Genomic DNA, 17,543 nt, shown 5'->3' on the forward strand with positions numbered 1-17,543 from the left:
AGATAAGATCTGTAAGTAAGAAAACTAAAAGGCATGTTAAACATTGGAGAGACTAAGATTGTGAAGTCCCCATCCTGGCTGACCACATGGATGCCATCTGTGTATGGAAGCTGGTCACCAGGAAACTGAGAACTTGACTGCACGAAGCTCTCTATTTATGAGAAGTCCAATGGATGTGTACAACTCACCCAGATCACGTCCCTAGACACTGATTTTTAGAAAGGATGGGAGAGGATTACTTAGATTCATATTCAGGGCTTGAAAACTAGGGAGAAACGGGAAGGTACTGAGAGATACGGAGTCTAATCGGAGCCGACTTCGGTAACCGGGCTGATCCCAGAACTGTCCCAGCAAAGTCATCACTCTCCAGGCCAGGCCACGATATTGCTGGTCTTCGGTCAGATGATGAAACGCCACACCAGGTACATTCCTGGATTTTTCAGGTAGCATAGCTTTAGGAAAAAAACAATTCTAATACCGCAAGTTGAGACTTACCCTGTTAGCACTAACATTTTGAAATATCCCAAAACACTCTCACAATGTTTAACCTAGGACAGCATTCTTACTGACCCCAAAATAGGATTTTGTATTTTAAACGGCTTACCAAAAAATGTATCTTCTAATTTTGAGGTAAACTTCTTTATTTTCTTACACAACCAAGAATCTTAAACTATCTTAGTACATTACCAGCTTAACAAGTCATATTTTAGTATTATGTGCAGTTGTCACATTGTTTTACTCAATATTTAAAAAATGTAGTTAACATACCGTAGACACTTTTCATATTGCTTATTCTTTGTAATCTTATTTGGTAGAATATAACCATGTCCAGAGTTATTTTTGTATATTTACAGTGAATAAAAGTGAACAGACCCACTCCCCCCAACCCCCACCCCCATTAAAATAAAAAGGAAAACAGAGAAAAATACAAAGACAACAAGATGAAGTAAGGTTCTGGGAGGGAAACCCTAATCATTCAAGCGTGGGGATGCAGCGGTCAGCTTTTTGCACCCATTCTCCATGCTACACAAAAACTTTGAGAATACTACCAAACACTGTCTAAGACCTTTCAAGAAGCTCCAGTAGATTTCTGAATTTGTTCCTTTAAAATCAGGATGCTCTGCCTTTGCTCAGGAGGCAGCATGGCGATCTGATCTGCAGTCAGTTGGAGAACCTGCATGATCAGAGCTGCCTTCTCTTGATCCTGCGGAGTTACCTGGCTCTGCCCAGGGCTAAAACTGCTCGGCTGGCCTCCACCTTGCTTACCCGCCCCCTGCATGCCCACTCCTTGTATGCCCGCCCCCTGCATGCCTGTTCCTTGTATGCCCGCCCCCTGCATGCCCGTTCCTTGTATGCCCGCCCCCTGCATACCCGTTCCTTGTATGCCCGCCCCCTGCATGCCCGTTCCTTGTATGCCCGCCCCCTGCATGCCCGTTCCTTGTATGCCTGCCCCCTGCATGCCCGCTCCAGGATTTCCCACCCCTGAAATGCTCGAGACCTGTCTGGGTCCCTGAGGACCACCTGCCCCCATATTAATGGGACCAGGACCCTGGATTCCACCAGTCATAGGGCCTCTGGAGCTGGGGCCAGGGCCCCTTAGCTCCATTCCTCTTCCATCCATGCCTCTCGCTTCCATCCCTCTGGTTTCCATTGCACAGGTCTCCATTCCTCTTCTCTCCATTACTCGGGTCTCCAAGACTTCCGTCTCCATGGCTCGAGTCTCCATCCCTCGAGAATCTCTACTTCCTCTACCATCCATTGGGAGACCCCTTTGATCTATCATGGGTCCTCTGGGCTCTCCAATTAGCAGTCTGGGATCTGCTAATGGCCCTCCCCTCATCTCATGGGAGGAAGGGCCCCGGCCGTCGTGACCAGAGGCGTGGTGCATGGGGGGGCCCTGATGAGGTGGGCCAAGATAGCCTCTGGGCTCTACCTCCCCAGTGACTGAAAGCAAAGTCCCTCCACGGGGGTCGTTTGGAGCATCTCCTAACAGCCCTCGAGGAGGCAGGCCACCGGCAGTCATGGGTCCACGAGGTAGAGGAGCTCGGGGATCCGACATCTGCACCTGTCCCCGCTCTAAAGGCACTGGGCCGACGCCCGGCATCCCAACCTGGGGCTGCATTCCTCCCCCGGGAGTTAGGGAACCAGGCCCGGGTCCGGGAACCGCAGCTGGCATCGGCCCCGGGGCTGGGATCCCGCCCTGGATAGGGGTCTGCATCAGAGGAGGAATGTCTTTCACTGGCCGTCTGGCCATATGCTGCGGCTGAGGGGCTGGCGGGTTCTGCTGGTTCAGCAGGACGCTGGGTCCCGGGCACAGCCCCGGGCCGGGGCCGGGGCCGGACACGGGCTGAGATTTGCCCGGGATGAGCGGGGTGACGTGGATCTTGCGGTGCAGGATTTTCAGAGCAATCTCCGGGTCCATTATTCTCATCACCACCTGGGCCTGCAGCAGCGCATAGGCCAGCTGGGGGTTCTGAAGCAGCATATTTCGCGCTTCCTGGTGGCTGTTCTGCACGCACAGCTTCATCTGCTTCATGAGCTCGAACATCTGCTCGGGGGGCAGACTGGCGACCGCCCTGGTGATGGACTCGGGGGCGTCTTCCGGGTCGATGGGGTCCCCGTAGGGCGAGTCGATGATGGGCGCCGCGGGCCCCAGGCTCTTGAGCTCCTCCTTGTTCTTCTCGCTGGCCGCGTTGTCCACCCGCAGCGCCCGGCCGCTGAACTCGCGCCCGTTGAGGTTGCGCATGGCGCTCAGCGCGGTCTCCTGGTCCTGGTACTCGCAGAAGCCATAGCCCTTGGGCTTGCCCGTCTCCCGGTCGTACACCAGCCGGAAACTGACCACAGAACCGACCTCCGAGAAAATGTCCTTCAGCTGCTCCTCGGTTGCTTCATACGGAATGTTCCCCACGAACACGGAACGCAGTGACCGATCCATCGCCGGGTCTCTCACCGCTAAACTCGACATGATTCCGGTTGGGCGCCCAGCGGAGAGCCGATTCTTTCCAAGAGTCGTCCTCTGGCGACCCACGCTTCCGCTGGGCACCGGAAGCGGCTCTCGGGCTCCGGGGCGGAACCCTCCGCGGGCCCGATCGAATCGTTCCGCTAAAGCCGCGGACGCCGCACCGCCTCTGTGCTCCCCTACCTACATTAGCTAATGCTTTGTGCCTCTGGTCTTTCGTGATTCTGCCAGTTCCTTATTTCCGAGAGGGACGATTCCCTTCTCGTGTCTCGTCGTGAAGACTTCCCGCGGCCGGTGCAGGCTGACCACAGTCAAGATGGCCGCTCGGGCTTCACCATGGTAACCGGGAGCGGCCGCCTCCCGTGACGTCAGGGGCGGTTTTGCTTCCGTTTGCCCGGCGGGAAACCGCCAACCGTAAGCGGGTCTGGGCGGCGGCTTCTCTGTTCTGATGTTAGCGAGTCAGGTAGCCGTCCCTCCTCCCTCCGCTTTATTTAAGCCCTGTTTAAAACCCCACCCGGGACTGCGAGGTAAAAGCGCAGGCGTTTCCGAGCGGTTGGGGATTTGCTCCTTGAACGACAACAGCCACAGCCCCGTTTTGGAAAACATTTGGGGAGAATAGCTGCCGAGGCCCCGCTGTCGCGGGGGCGGGGGCTTCCAGGCGCCTCTGCGGCCGCGGGCGGCGAGCCCGCGTGGGCCGCCCTCTTCCTTAGCCGTGTTAACCCACACGAACAGGCGCGATTCGTGAGCCAGCGCGGCTCGGGGCTGCGGAGCGCAAATGAGTCATTTCAGTCCCTCTCCCGCTGCAGGCTTTCGGATCGCTTCCGATCGCTGCAGACGGCTGGCGACGAATGCACCCCCTCCCCGGTGCAGGGCGCGGCCCAGTGGCACGTCCCTGCTGCCGCTGTGCCTGCGGCGTTTAACAGGTGTTAGGCGTGGAGCTTGCGCCGGGCTAGGCCGTTTGCTAAGCGGTCGGGAAAGAGCAAAGCTGGAATGTCCTTTAATTTTTAAAGTAATGTCTACAGCCAGCGTGGGGCTCCAACCGGAGCTCAAGGGGCGGGGAGTGTGGGCTCTCCCCACCAAGCCAGCCAGGCCCCCTAAAAGTCACAGCATTCTTAACCAGGTTGGTCTGTCTTAGTTCCTGTGCGGCATCCCTTGTAGCAAGGAGGCACCTCCCAGGAGATGTACAGGTTTTTTCTTTACGGAAGGAGGGTGGGGCAAGAGAGCTGATGCCAAAGAAAGGGATTGTTCCAGACAAGGCTGTATCCTAGGGTCTCCTGGTGCAGACGGCCTCATCTCTCTTTGGCGGAGGGAGAGGACCCAGGGGACAGACTCCCTGGTGCTGACGGGAAGGAAAATTTCCTGGCTGACCCAGTTTCCTAGGGCTGCCTTCTTGGGGAGGCTGAAATTGCAATTAGATTATTACCCGGGTTTGGAAACTGGGTCTAAGAGACACCATTTTAGGCCTGTGGTTCCCCCTCCCCGCCTCCTTTTTTTTAATACAGTTTTACTTATTTTATATTTAAATATAAAAACTGATACCAGTTAGGCTGTTGAAAACTTTTTAGTATGTGTGCAACAACTTGGGTGTGAAATCTACCTTTGCAATGACATTTTATCAGGTGTAAACAAAACATCAGGTATTTCTAGTTAAAATTTGGCATTCTCATGGAGATGGCCTGCATGTGCAAGATTTTGAAGACTTTTTAAAAGTAAAAACTTTATATTTGCATGCTGAAATGGTATTTTTAACACAATGGATTAAACAAAATAATAGTTTAATATTCATATCACTCATTTCATTTTTTTAATGTGGTTACTTAGAAAAATTAAGTTACAAGTATGGGTCACACTGTATGTCTAAGGACTGCACTTTTCCAGAGCCTAAGTCTTAACCCCTAAGCAGAGAATCATTTTATTCTACATACGCCTTTTGAGGGGATTGTAAAGTTTTAAGTCCCGTGCAAAACTTGTCATGAAGTTTGAGTATCACAGTCCAGTGAACAGATCTGAAATGACTATGACTGTTTAGTTACATATAGGACAAAGTATTCATTTGCCTTCACGTGTTTTAATAGTCTATTAAAAATAGGCTTGAACATAGCTATTCACTAAACACATGATAACTCGTATCTGCAAGTGACCAAGTGTATTAAATCACTCAATAAAATCTTGCTGATGCTGTCAGGCTGGGTCCAAGGACCCAGAGGGCGTTCCCAAGACCAGCCAAGAGGGTCCTTGGCTTCATATAAGATGGAAATCAAACATGAACCAGCAGGAGGTGAGAGCAGAGGTTACCGGAGGTACAGAGAAAGCAGGTACAGACGGAGCCCCTGGGAGACTCAGAAAGGAGCAGGGGTCTCGTCTTTGTTTGGGGTGTGGCATCCAGGAACTGGTCAGAACAAAGACGAAGGCCCGCGTGTTACTCCTTGGAGCCAGGGTCCCCGCGTGGGGACGTCCGGCTCCGTGGTCTGGAATTGCCCTGTGATGGCTTCTCTCCTGGTCCTTCCTGGGACGTTTTCTATTGTAGAGCAGTCATTGACTCCGTGTCCCTTACAAGGAGGACACGCACTGTTTGCACCGTGCAGCGTGTGTGATGTGGGGGTGCCGGTCCTGGCAGGAACGCAAGCAGGAAAAGGAGCAAACAGCAGATTTGTATGGAGTCTTTCAGTTTCTCTGCCTCCCTCACTCCTCGTCAAAGAAACAGAACAGCCACCTGCTAGTAATGGTTGGTTTTTCCCTGTGCTGCTTTTATAGGAGGTGAAGCAGGGTTGGGGCGGAGAAGTGTGTGTGTGTATTACATGTAGTAATCAGGATGGTAAGAGGTTGTTAGAATAAATTGTTGAGTTTATGAGCGGTTGCATGGCTCGTCTGCCGGTTTCCTTACTGCTGTTGCCAGTGTCTTAAGGGCTCTCACCCCATAGCATGCATCAGAACCACCTGGACCCATGGCCCGTTAAGCCAGGTGGCTGGGCCTCACCACCTCCTCTGGACATACTCAGTGTTTCTGGGGTGGGACTGGAGAGGTTGCATTTCTAACTGGTTCTCAGCTTCTGCTGAGGTCCCTGGTGTTGGGAGCCCCTTCTAAGAATCGTTGATCTGAACAACTGGACTTGAGGTGCTTTTGTTGTGTTGCTCGTTGAGTACCTCTGTATGAGATACGGGAGGTCTTTCAAAAAAGCCTGTTACTGTGTGAATGCTGACCTGGCATAGCTAGTACATGTTGATCCCACAGCAAAGATACCCTGGGCTCAGACAATGGGGGAGCAGAGTGGCTGAGGGAGTCTGGGGACAAACGAGCAGGGAGAAGCCATGACTGTAAGCATATGCTTTCTGTCATAGGTCTTCCACATTTTCCTTAGTCTTTTTGTTCCAAGCTAGAAGAATGGTTCGCTATATCCCCTTCATAAAGGACCAGTATGATCGAGCACAATGCCCAGGACACATAAACCAACATTTATTATTAGCTGAGTGGCCCAGAATTACTAAGAGCTGTTAGAAACCTGTGGATATTTCCTGGTACGTATACATGGTTTTCACAGATGTACTTTGGAAGAACTACCATTTTATACTGCTTTCTTTGTTCCCATAATGCTTAAACTTTAGATATTTATAGCGTGGCATATACTCCGAAGAAAAAATGTGCCTGGTATCTTGCATGGTTAAGTGTTGACTCTTTCAGTAAATCAAAATACCATGTATATTAAGAGTAACTCTTAAACAAACACATCAGAACATATGGACAAATGGGGGTGTTCTTCAAACTAATCACCTTCGGAAACGATAAACTTAATCCATGGAGGTTTCCATTGTTCCAAGTGATTTTTAAGCTCCTATCCTGAAATTGTTTCAGGGCTCCATTTCTAGGTCATACTGGAAAGCTGATACCTTAACTCAAAAGTGTACCTTGTTTTTGACAAAGGACAGAGCTATGCAACTAAATCAACTCTCCTTCGGACCAGAGTTGGCAAAAATGTGGTATGTAGCTATTTCCAAATAGCAAAAGTTACATCACGATGCGAAGATTCTGCAGACTTGGAGAGTAGTACAAAGGATTCACCATAGATTAAGACAGATTCCAAAGAGAGTGACTAAAAATATATTTTTTAATTATAACTGGCGTTTTGAAACAAGTGTATGGGCCGGCCCTCCAAGGAATAATAGATCAAATATATTCCTCCACAAAGTCCTCCCTGACCTTCCTCTTCCTTCCTCTAGGTTGGAAATGAGTTCATTTGCCTTTGCATATAAACCATCCCTTATCCCTTTCTGATGATAGTAACTCTTCTGCCTGTTAGTAGAATTATTATTTTCCTTCTAAACTATAACATCGTGCAAGGAAAGAGCTAGATTCCCCTTTGTCAATTAACAAAATGCCTTATATTCTTTAATCCCATCAACATTTATTCCAGGCACTGGCAATAGAGCAGTGAAAAAGGCAAAGACATTCCACTAGAGCAGAGGTTCTCTGAGTGTGGTCCCTGGACTGGAAGCATGAGCATCACCCAGAACCATGTGGGAAATGCTAAAATTTGGGGCCCTACTCTACGACTGCTGCACCAGACTCTCTTGCGAATGGGGTGTCTTTACAGAAATCTGGGTTTTAGTAAGCTCCCCCAGGTGATTCTGATGCAAGCTAAAGTTTGAGAACCACTGAACTCAAGGGAGACAATCATAGATAGATAGATGGATACATACATACATACATACATACATACATACATACATACATAAAAAGATAGGTACATACATTGTCCTTCTTCACTGTATCCTCAGCACCTAAGATAGAGCTTAGCACATGTGGGTGCTCATTTTATTTGTTGAATGAATAATGGGAAGTGACCTTATGCACAACCTTTCATTTTACGCAAGAGGAAACCCATGGCATTAACCATGTCCCCAGCCAGAATGGGGACCTTGTCGTTTTACTCTTAGGTCCCCAGTACTTCTCCCATTTTACTGTTTGATAAAACAGATACATAATGAAGCACACAGAGGAATCGATAAGGTCTAGATCATCGAGGGAGATTCCCTGATGGAGCTGGGGTTTAAGGGATGGGTTATGATCGGGTATGTGTACACAGGAGATGAAGGGAAGAGAGCCAAAGCATGAACAGATAGAAATAGTCAAAACACTTTTCGAAGCCTTCAGAGGAAACTAAAACATAGTTGGTAGTATTGTGATAAAAGATGGTCTTTGGGACAGACTGTTAAAAGATTTCGAAGATGAGATTTATGAGGCTAAGCTAGATGGATGTGTGAGTCTGTGGGCTTTCTTCCTTCTTTCTGAAACACGGACACGTAACAGTAACAGTAGAGGTTTAAGAACACCAGTCGCGTCCATTCCTTCTTCACGAGCTCTTTTGCACCCAGACTCTGATTTTGAACATTTATATTTTATTTAAATATTTATTTCTTTTGAGAGGGAGCGAGAGCATGCATGTGCCCTCCAGCAGGGTGGGACAGAGAGAGAGAGAGAGGGAAAGAGAGGATCCTAAGCAGGCTCCGTGCCGTCAGCACAGAACCTGACTCAGGGCTTGATCCCACGAACCGCGAGATCATGACCTGAGCTGAAATCAAACTGACAGAGCCACCCAGGCACCCCTAAAATTTTTATTTTTAATCAAAGTATAGTAGACATTTAATATTAGTTGCACACGTACAACATAGTATTTCAACAATTACGTACGTTATGAAATGCTCACCGTGAAAAGCAGATTAGCATCTGTCACCAAAGTTAACGCTGTGCTTTACACCCCTGTGCCTTATTTTGTAGCTGGAAGTTTGCGCCTCTAGATCCCTGTCACCCGTTTTATCCGCCTCCACCCCCCACCCACGACTTGGTTACCTGTATCTGTTTCTCTTGTGTTGTTCTTGTTTGTTTTTTAGATTCCACACATAAACAAAATCATATCGCATCTGTCTTTCTCTGTCCGACTTATTTCACTGAGCATCATACCCTCTCCAGACTCTCTTTTTTAATCCCCTATAATCTTCCATCGGAAGAGGGGTAGTTACTCTTCCTGCCTTTAACATCTACAGTCTGGCTTCGTTCTCTTCCCTTGCCTCCCACGCTGCTCTGCTCACTGTTGTGTGTTGGGGATGTCTTCTTCTCTGTCCCTTCTCATCTTCCTATGTCTAGATCCTTTCTGTCCTTCAATGCTCACTTCAGAGACTTCCTTCTTAAGTACTGGCTGAGCACCCAGTATCTTCTACCTTGTGTGTCTTCTACTGAGATTTTGGTACCTTGAAAGCCCAGAACCCGTATCTGATTTTTATTCTTCGCATTGCCTAGTCCAGTGCCTTATATATTCCAAGCACTCAGAGGATATTTTAAAAAAATTAATACAAGAGGGGCGCCTGGGTGGCTCAGTCAGTTAAGCATCCGATTTCGACTCAGGTCATCATCTCATAAAGGTTTGTGAATTCAAGCCCCACGTTGGGGCTCTGTGCTGACAGCTCAGAGCCTGGAGCCTGCTTCGGGTTCTGTGTCTCCTTCTCTCTCTGCCCCTCCCTGCTCACGCTCTGTCTCCCTGTCTCTCAAAAACTAAATTAACATTAAAAAAATTTAAAAATTAATACAAGATCATCTTACAATAACAGATTACATATGTTAGCCAAATAGTAATGTAATGCTTTTAGTTCACAAAACACTTTTCTTTGGGCTCCCACATCAGCTTTTGAACAGCAATCACGTGAGGTACATACATTTGCATCCTGATTTTAAAGATGTAGAAATGTAGGGGACTGTTAACATAGAACTTTACGTAAAGGTAGCCTCATTTAAAATCCAGATGCCATTCATAAAAGCTAACACTGAGCACTAAACAGCAAGGAGGCCCTCTGATAAATGCTGTATAACATACGATGTCTTAAATAAGACCTAGTATTTTCCTTTCAAAAACATTTCCTTTCAACCACCTTCCTGGTCCAGGCAGGTCATGCTATCAATTTACAGCTAAGGGAAGTTCACTGCTGTGACCACGTTAACTGGCAGCGGCAGGATTCGAACCCACATCGTGCGACTCAAGAACTCACGCTCTTAAATTATTCCATTAAACGAGCTCCCGAGGTTCATGGCGAGCAAATGGCAGAGGTATAGCCCGAGACCAGGTCTCCTGATTTGCAAATCCCTGTTTCACGACCAGTGTAGTAATCATGGGCTATCGAGGCCTGAACTCCAAATACCTTGGCCTTTTTCCTGATTATCCTTGAATGTAACTAATTGCAATTTTGACATCACAATCAGTGCTGTGGCGACAGATGGACCATAAGGTCTCAAAACTAAAGCGGTTGAGAACATGTTTCCTTTTTCTATTTGCAGGGCTGTAGTGAAACCTCACATAATGGATTTTTTTTTTAAAGCATCCAGTTAGATAGGTAATAAATGCACTTTTTGTAAAATGAGAGCCTGAATTTCTCAATCCCAAATTTAGGTTTGTCTGTGACATCTTCCCCAATTATTTTTTTTAACTTTCATTTATTTTAGGTAATTTTGTCCCCAACGTGGGGCTCGAACTCACGACCCTGAGATCAAGAGTTGTATGCTCTACTGACGGAGCCAGGCGGGCGCCCCACTTGAGTCTCTAAATGTATTTAATATGCAACAACATATAGAGAAATACATGGTAAATTCTATTTATTTATGCGTGGGATGAGTTGCTTTTATTGGCAAGAGGAAGAGGAAGATCCCCTGAATTTGGAGCTGCTGGGAATATAGCATCCCAGGATTAGAGGCTTGGGAGAGGCAAACATTCTCCCTGGAGGGGATGGTGTGGTCCAGTGCTTTTTTTCTGTTGTTTAAGAGATGAAGGAAATGAGGCCCAGGGAAGACAGGAGACTCGACAGGGTTGGATGCCCAGTTACTGGCCAGCCTAGCATGTAATGGGGTCCAGATACTCTAGTTTCCCGTGCAGAGGCACTAAGGTGAAGGCTTAAGAGCACAGGCTTGGATGTCCAGGAGGCTTGGGTTGGCTGCCTGGTTCAATAAGTAATCGTGGAGCCTGAGAACAGTTACCCCTCTGTGCTGCAGTGTCTGTTAAACGGGAACTCCGTCACCTCTGTGGATCGTCGTGTGTAACATAGGGCCTGCTTATTTCTATCACTGTGTACAGCAATTATTAATCTACATTTATTATATAGAACTTGTGGTGGTAGATAAAGCATCGTAAGTGCAAAGAGACTCCAAGTTTAGTCTACTGCTATTTACTTTTTAGTCTCCTCATTTTTGTCTTCGAAGGGGTTGGACCGGGTGAACTCATGGTCTGTTGTCAGATTATCTTGTTTTAAAAATGTGAGCTCACATCATTTGACTCAAGAACTCAAGCCCTTAAACTGCTGTCCCATAAATGAGTTGCTCAAGGACGCGTCGCTCGTCAGCGGGAGAGCTCCAGCCTGAAACCGGGTCTCCCGATATTAAAACTTCTGCACGGATAGCGTTGCCATTGTAACCGGTGGTGGATGTGTAGTTGAACATGAGCGCGTTCTGGGCTCAATCCCATCAGACACTTCACTGAGAATTTGAGTGATCCATACGGCGCTCACTGGGTTCTTATACTAAGCCCTGAAATGTACTCTTCAAATATTTAGTTGGCTGGGATTCCGTTTTTTCATCTTCGTTAGAAGGGCCTGCCTGAACTTTGACCGTGGAGGACCGTGCCCTGGGCTGGCACACAGGATACCTGTCTGAGCTTACAGTCATGTTCAGGGTGTCATTAGCGCTGTGCCTTTCGAGCGTGCCCCGGCAGACACAGGCCATTCATTCAAACCCGGGAGGAGCATAACTAATTGGACAAGACGCGGAGCTCCCTTATTCTGGCTTCAGGCTGTCACCTGAAAGGACAGAGGGAGGAAGTATCCTCAAAGACTCTGGAAAAGTACAAGCCCCGAAACCAGGTCCCGACTAAAGACATCCTGTTTGAGATGAACAACTCACGAATCTTTCTTCCTGTGACCGGAACAATCCAATACCCAGCTTCAAAGAAACGTCTGAGCTTCCGAATTCGCTTCCGAAGCTGGCCCTTTCTGAGGCTCGGGTGGCCTCTCCAGCCCTATTATGAGCCTGAGCCTCTATTTATGCCAGGTTACAGGAAAGTGGCTTTTTGGAAATATTTGAAGGAGGCCTCAGATTGTTGAAGACAACAACAAAGGCTAGTGTGGCAGAATGAACTTGGGGCTTATCACATTTGAATGGTCCTTGAGAAACATTATGTTGGCATGCTAATTTATTTCTTTTTTAACTTTTTTTTAATGTTTGTTTATTTTTGAGAGAGAGAGAGAGAGAGAGCGAGAGCGCGCGCATGAGTCGGGGGGAGGAGCAGAGATATTGGGAGACACAGAATCCGAAGCAGGCTCCAGGCTCCGAGCTGTCAGCACAGAGCCCGACATGGGGCTCGAACTCAAGAACTGTGAGATTCTGACCTGAGCCGAAGTCAGTTGCCCAACCGACAGAGCCCCCCAGGCACCCCAGCATGTCAATTCAGGCTTGCCATCAAACAAGTCTACTCTCCAGGGTCAGAAATGAGATAAAAATGTAAAATCTGATGTTTCTAGGAATGCGATCCCTAGCACCTCCTGGTACAACTCCAGACACCGTGTCCAACCGTGGGAAGTGAGGGGTTGGGGGTGGTATTGTAACGATACTCTGCTGTCACTTGAGGCTCCGGCTGCCACCACCAAATACCCCAGATGGGGTGGCTTAAACAAGCCCAAATTTTCTCACAGCTCTGGGGGCCGGAAATGTAAGATCAAGGTGCCGGCACATTTGTTTTCCCTGGTGGCCTCTCTACTTGGGTCCCACATGTCCTCACGTGACCTTTTCTTCATGTGTGCAAACCCCTGGCGTGCTTTTCACTTCTTATGAAGACCGGTCATGTGGGACTAGGGCCCCACCCTTACCAGCCTCATTTACCTTAATCACCTCTTCAAAGGCTGTGTCTCCAAATATCCAACATGGGAGGTTCGGGCTTCAACATATGAATTGGGCTAAGGGGAGGAGAGAATGGACCCAGTTCAATCCCTGACATCCCATAAGGCAGCCACCTTTAAGAAAAGAAGGAAGGCATAGGTTGGACACCTTTAGGATGCTCTCTTCCCGTTCTCTCTCTCTCTCTCTCTCTCTCTCTCTCTCTCCCCCCCCAACTCCTCATTTCTATCTTTATATTTTCTCTGCTTCAAGAACCAGATCTCTGATTTCTTTCCTTAGTCCACTGACATCTGAGGCACTCTTCCTGAGGGTTTTTATTTACTTGCTACAGATTTGCCCAGAGAGAATGATTTGCTTCTCTGAGTACAGATTCCAGCTTTGTAGGAGAGAGAAAGCAAAGGCCCATCTCTACTATGATGTCCATCTGTGATTCAGTCCAATATGGAAAAAGCATTGAGGCCAGGGTGGTAGTCAAACTACCTCACAGCTGTATACCGGGGCCCGGCCATCAGTTGCAGGGGGAGGGACCCTACAGGCACTTCTAGTGCCTTGAGTTAACCTTCTTTACCTGCTGGGCTACAGAGAGGTCCAGGATAGGGGCACTTTGAGGCTCACGACACTGTCTATCATCAAGTACAGATTTGCAATTATTTTAATATTTATTTTGAGAGAGAAGAAGAGAGAGAATCCCAAGCAGGCTGCATGCTCAGCGTGGAGCCCATCCATCCCACGACCCTGGGGTCATGACCTGAGCCAAAATCAAGAGTTGGATGCTCAACTGACTGAGCCACCCGGGCGCCCTAAGATTTGCAGTTATTTTAAACACTTGTCCAGCCATCCTGCTCACAGCTGAGTATCTGCCCTGGTTGACCAGATTCCAACCAGCTCTTGGTGGCCCAGCCTTGTTCGGGAGGGGGGTGGGGTTGGGCTTTTCCCAGCGGGGAACCTGCCTGCCACCAGAGGCACGCTTTACCTCACTCTTCTAAGTTGGCCCCTCTGTCTCAGCAAAAATAAAATATTAGTTCCCACCATGAGTAATGTCCATGTAAGCTTTTAAATATTGACCACAGTCAGAAAAAAACAGTCTGGTATCAAACAGTAAAGGAAGTTTAGCTGCCGATTCACGATCTTCGCCCAGCTCTCACTATACATAATGTATGATTTTCCTGAAGGTGAAGAGAGCATACATTTTTAAAATACCAAACTCCTCTGTCACTCGGGTAAAAATACTGAGACTTCTTTTCTTGGCAGCTTAACGGTAACAATAAACGGTGGCGGTTCTTGTGTTCATTGTCCTCTTTGTCACCATCAGCTGACATTGACCTTGCAGCGGCTGTGTATCCTTTCCCGGGGAGCCGCATGATGCCAGAGCCCCATCTCACTCACTTCCAGGTGTTTGCCTGTTCCCTCCCCGCCCTGGGGACAAAACAGAGACCTGCAGGGAGACAGGGAGGTGCAAATGACCTATGCTTCTGGAGTGCAGTCTTTTGTGAGCCCTGAAAATTGAATTGTGTGTGTTAGCCCGCCGCCCACGAGGGGTCCAGAAAAGAACAGCTGAGGCCTGCAGGGAGAATAAAGGAAAATGCCAGGTTTCCCTGCCCGTTCAGTGGTCTGGGCTTTGCTGCCGAGGCCTCGGGATTGAGCGGTGGCGGGGGCCCTCATTCTCACCTGCAGGGAGGCCAGGCTCTGAGAGATCCCCCGAGAACAGGTGTCTGGCAGGAAGGAGACAGACCTGACGCTTTTCAGACCAGCGGCAGCCTGAAAAGTCTTTAGGAAAACTTTTATGCTTTTATGCAACTAAAAGCGATTCAGCATCTCGTTTGCGAAAATACTCCTAAGGCACGTGCTCTGTCGAGAGCAGCCCCCGAGTTTGACAAGCTGGGGGGTTTAAACGTGAACCGAAATGGGGTTCCTGCTTTCAGTAGCCCCTTTTTGTTTGTTTGTTTCTTTTTGTTTTGTTTTGTTTTTTGTTTTTTGTTTTTTTTGTTTTTTTTTTTACTAGAAACTGTCATCAGTTTTCGCCTGGAACTTCTCCCGCTGAGGATTTATGGTGCTCGGATTCAGCTTTGTGGCGGAAGAAGGGCTTGCCTGCGAGGGGTGTCTCTCGTGTCAGGCAAGATAGAGAATTCGGGATCGGAGCCCACGGCTTCCGGATGCATTTTTGATTTGTTGGGTTTCCTCAGAGGTGTGTAGGAAACAGAAATAGAATTGCTATTTACCCCCCGACCCTCTTGCTGAGGCTGAGGATAAACAAGGATTTGTGTTTTTTCCTTTATTACTCAGAAAAAGACTGTTCTGCCTCTTTCCCGTGCTAGGCTCTTCGTGGCCACACACACCCATACATGCTGAGGACACAGGGCTATACTGGTAAGTGCTTGCATCTGACTCAAAGCAGGTGTAGCTCTGGCAGCCCTTCACCCCGCTGTCTAGAAGGGGGGGGCAGGGGCGAGCCTGCTCCTTGGTGGGTAATCTGTCGTTGCCAGGCCATTGATTCAACCAGCACCGTATTGTTATTTTCCGGCCAGAGTTCTTAAACTCTAACCTTCACGTAAAGCATATGATCACTTAAGAACAATTTTTAAGTGGAGCGTGATAAAACATAATCAGGTTTATTTCTTACTTCTATTAAGTATCAAATCTAAGCTTAAATGTTACTTGTACTTGGAGAAAGGTGATACAAATACGAGTCTATCTTCGACCATCAGACTGTGTTCACAAGGAGAGCATCATATGAGCCTGCGAACCAGGGACAGTGGGGTCCAGCCTGTGCTGATTACTTGATTCTGTCCTGTTGTGGGGCTCACTGACTAGTTACATTCTATAAGGATTTTGTTTCCTAAAATGACATTTCTTACTCACATACTTTCTCCCATTAAAAAAAAAATTCTTGGGGCGCCTGGATGGCCCAGTCGGTTAAGCGGCCGACTTCGGCTCAGGTCATGATCTCACGGTCCGTGAGTTCGAGCCCCGCATCGGGCTCTGTGCTGACAGCTCAGAGCCTGGAGCCTGTTTCAGATTCTGTGTCTCCCTCTCTCTGACCCTGCCCCGTTCATGCTCTGTCTCTCTCTGTCTCAAAAATAAATAAACGTTAAAAAAAAATTTTTAAAAAGAAATTCTTTCAGGGCACCTGGGTGTCTCAGTCATTTGGGCGTCTGACTCTTGGTTTCGGCTCAGGTCATGATGTCGCAGTTCGTGGGATCAAGCCCTGTGTCAGGCTGTGCGCTGACAGCATGGAGCCTGCTTGGGGTTCTGTCCCTCCCTGTCTCCTGCCCCTCCCCGTTCACACACACACTCTCTGTCTTTCTCTCTCTGAAAATAAATAATAAACTTTAAAAATAGGACTTACAAAAAGCCTTCCTTTTTTCCATTTCCACAGTCGCTGCGCACTGTGGAGGTTACTTTCTCACCTCCTCCTTTCACAGTACAAGTGTCTGTTCCCTGTGGTCTGGGGAGAAGACAGTTCTGGGCGCTTAGAGGGGACACCACCGTAGGAGACAAAACAAAGCCCCCTTGTTTCTGGTTTCCCTCCGGAGGCCGCAAGGCAGTTCTGATCGCTGACCTGAAAGCTGAGCGTTCGGTGGCCGCTTCCTTCAGAAGACACCGCACTCTTCCTCCGTGTAGGAGGTGGCCCCCAGTGGCAGTAGGGGCCCGAGCGAGAAAAGCAGCTGGAACCCCTGCAGGAAGAGTTGACCTGAGGGAGAGAGTTTGGGTCTCTACTGAAGACCGAAGCAAACACGTTGATGAACAGTGTCAGAAGGGCCAGGATCGTGATAAACTGAGGGGGCAGCGGGTGTATATTCTCCTCTTTCCTCTCTACATAGTCTTCCCATTTCCATCCGTGTGTTAAAACTATTGTCAGTGTTGATGCTTGTTCGCCATACTGTTTGGAGAACCAAGGGTTTAGTGGAAGTATCCCGATCCAACTCTAGTTGTCTTTTCATACACTCAGAAACGCTAATACTCCTCCCTAGAACCTACCAGAAAGCTCTGTGATTCCAGACCATTACTATTGCAGCTACAATGCCCTGCTCAGTCCCAAATACTCCTCGCACCCCTCGACAGCCTTGGGAGGATTTTTCCGTGCATGAGGAAACTGAGGCACAGGCAGGCCCAACAGCCCGCCCTCGGTTTTAGAGCAAGCAGGTGACGGACTCAGGGCCGGACAGTCCGACCGAGGGAGATGGTTCGTGAATTCCTCAAAGTTCTAACCCAGATTTTGTGCACTTAGACTAAATGTTTTATTCTCCTGAAGGAAAAAAAAAATATGTGTTACATTTCACCACCAGCCACATATTCTAACTTTTCCCTGCCTTGTCAGCTGCCTGTCAGGTTTATAAAGAAATGCGGCATAAAACTGACAGGAAGAAACTCTGAAATCCATAACCACATGGCAGAATATTGAAAAATCTTCACACAGGCTTATTTTGTCATTTATTGTATAGCCCTAAACCAGCTGCCAGGGGCACAGGTGATTTAATAGGCACCATTTAGCTAATACATTATTTTGCCAAGAAAATTCATTGTGCCGAATTCTTTTTTAATCTTTCGTGGCTGCTTACTTATAAAAACAGAGTGCCTAGAAGCTCTGAATTATTTCACAGCGGGGAGAAGCCAAACAGAGAAGGCTATTAATTTAAGCTGTTTCAAATGGAAATTGTCACT

The 17,543-nt window shown here is 48.1% G+C and overlaps 2 protein-coding genes across 5 annotated transcripts in view; one reads left to right on the forward strand and one right to left on the reverse strand.

The window, feature by feature from the left end:
- Window positions 1-17,543, forward strand: part of PRKG1 (protein kinase cGMP-dependent 1) — a 1,256,614-nt gene that overhangs the window by 691,487 nt on the left and 547,584 nt on the right. The gene's annotated exons all lie outside the window — the stretch shown is intronic.
- On the reverse strand, window positions 624-3,288 carry CSTF2T (cleavage stimulation factor subunit 2 tau variant). Its single transcript, XM_019430067.2, has one exon. The coding sequence runs from the start codon at window positions 2,963-2,965 to the stop codon at window positions 1,070-1,072; it is 1,896 nt and encodes a 631-aa protein (XP_019285612.2). The 5' UTR covers window positions 2,966-3,288; the 3' UTR covers window positions 624-1,069.

This window comes from Panthera pardus, unplaced genomic scaffold, assembly GCF_024362965.1.
Source record: "Panthera pardus isolate Hobbes unplaced genomic scaffold, ASM2436296v1 HiC_scaffold_22, whole genome shotgun sequence".
Classification (NCBI taxonomy): domain Eukaryota; kingdom Metazoa; phylum Chordata; class Mammalia; order Carnivora; family Felidae; genus Panthera; species Panthera pardus.

Bases quoted from the DNA above. Each gene is read 5' to 3' on its own strand.
- CSTF2T (XM_019430067.2), bottom strand. From the start codon at position 2,965: ATGTCGAGTTTAGCGGTGAGAGACCCGGCGATGGATCGGTCACTGCGT.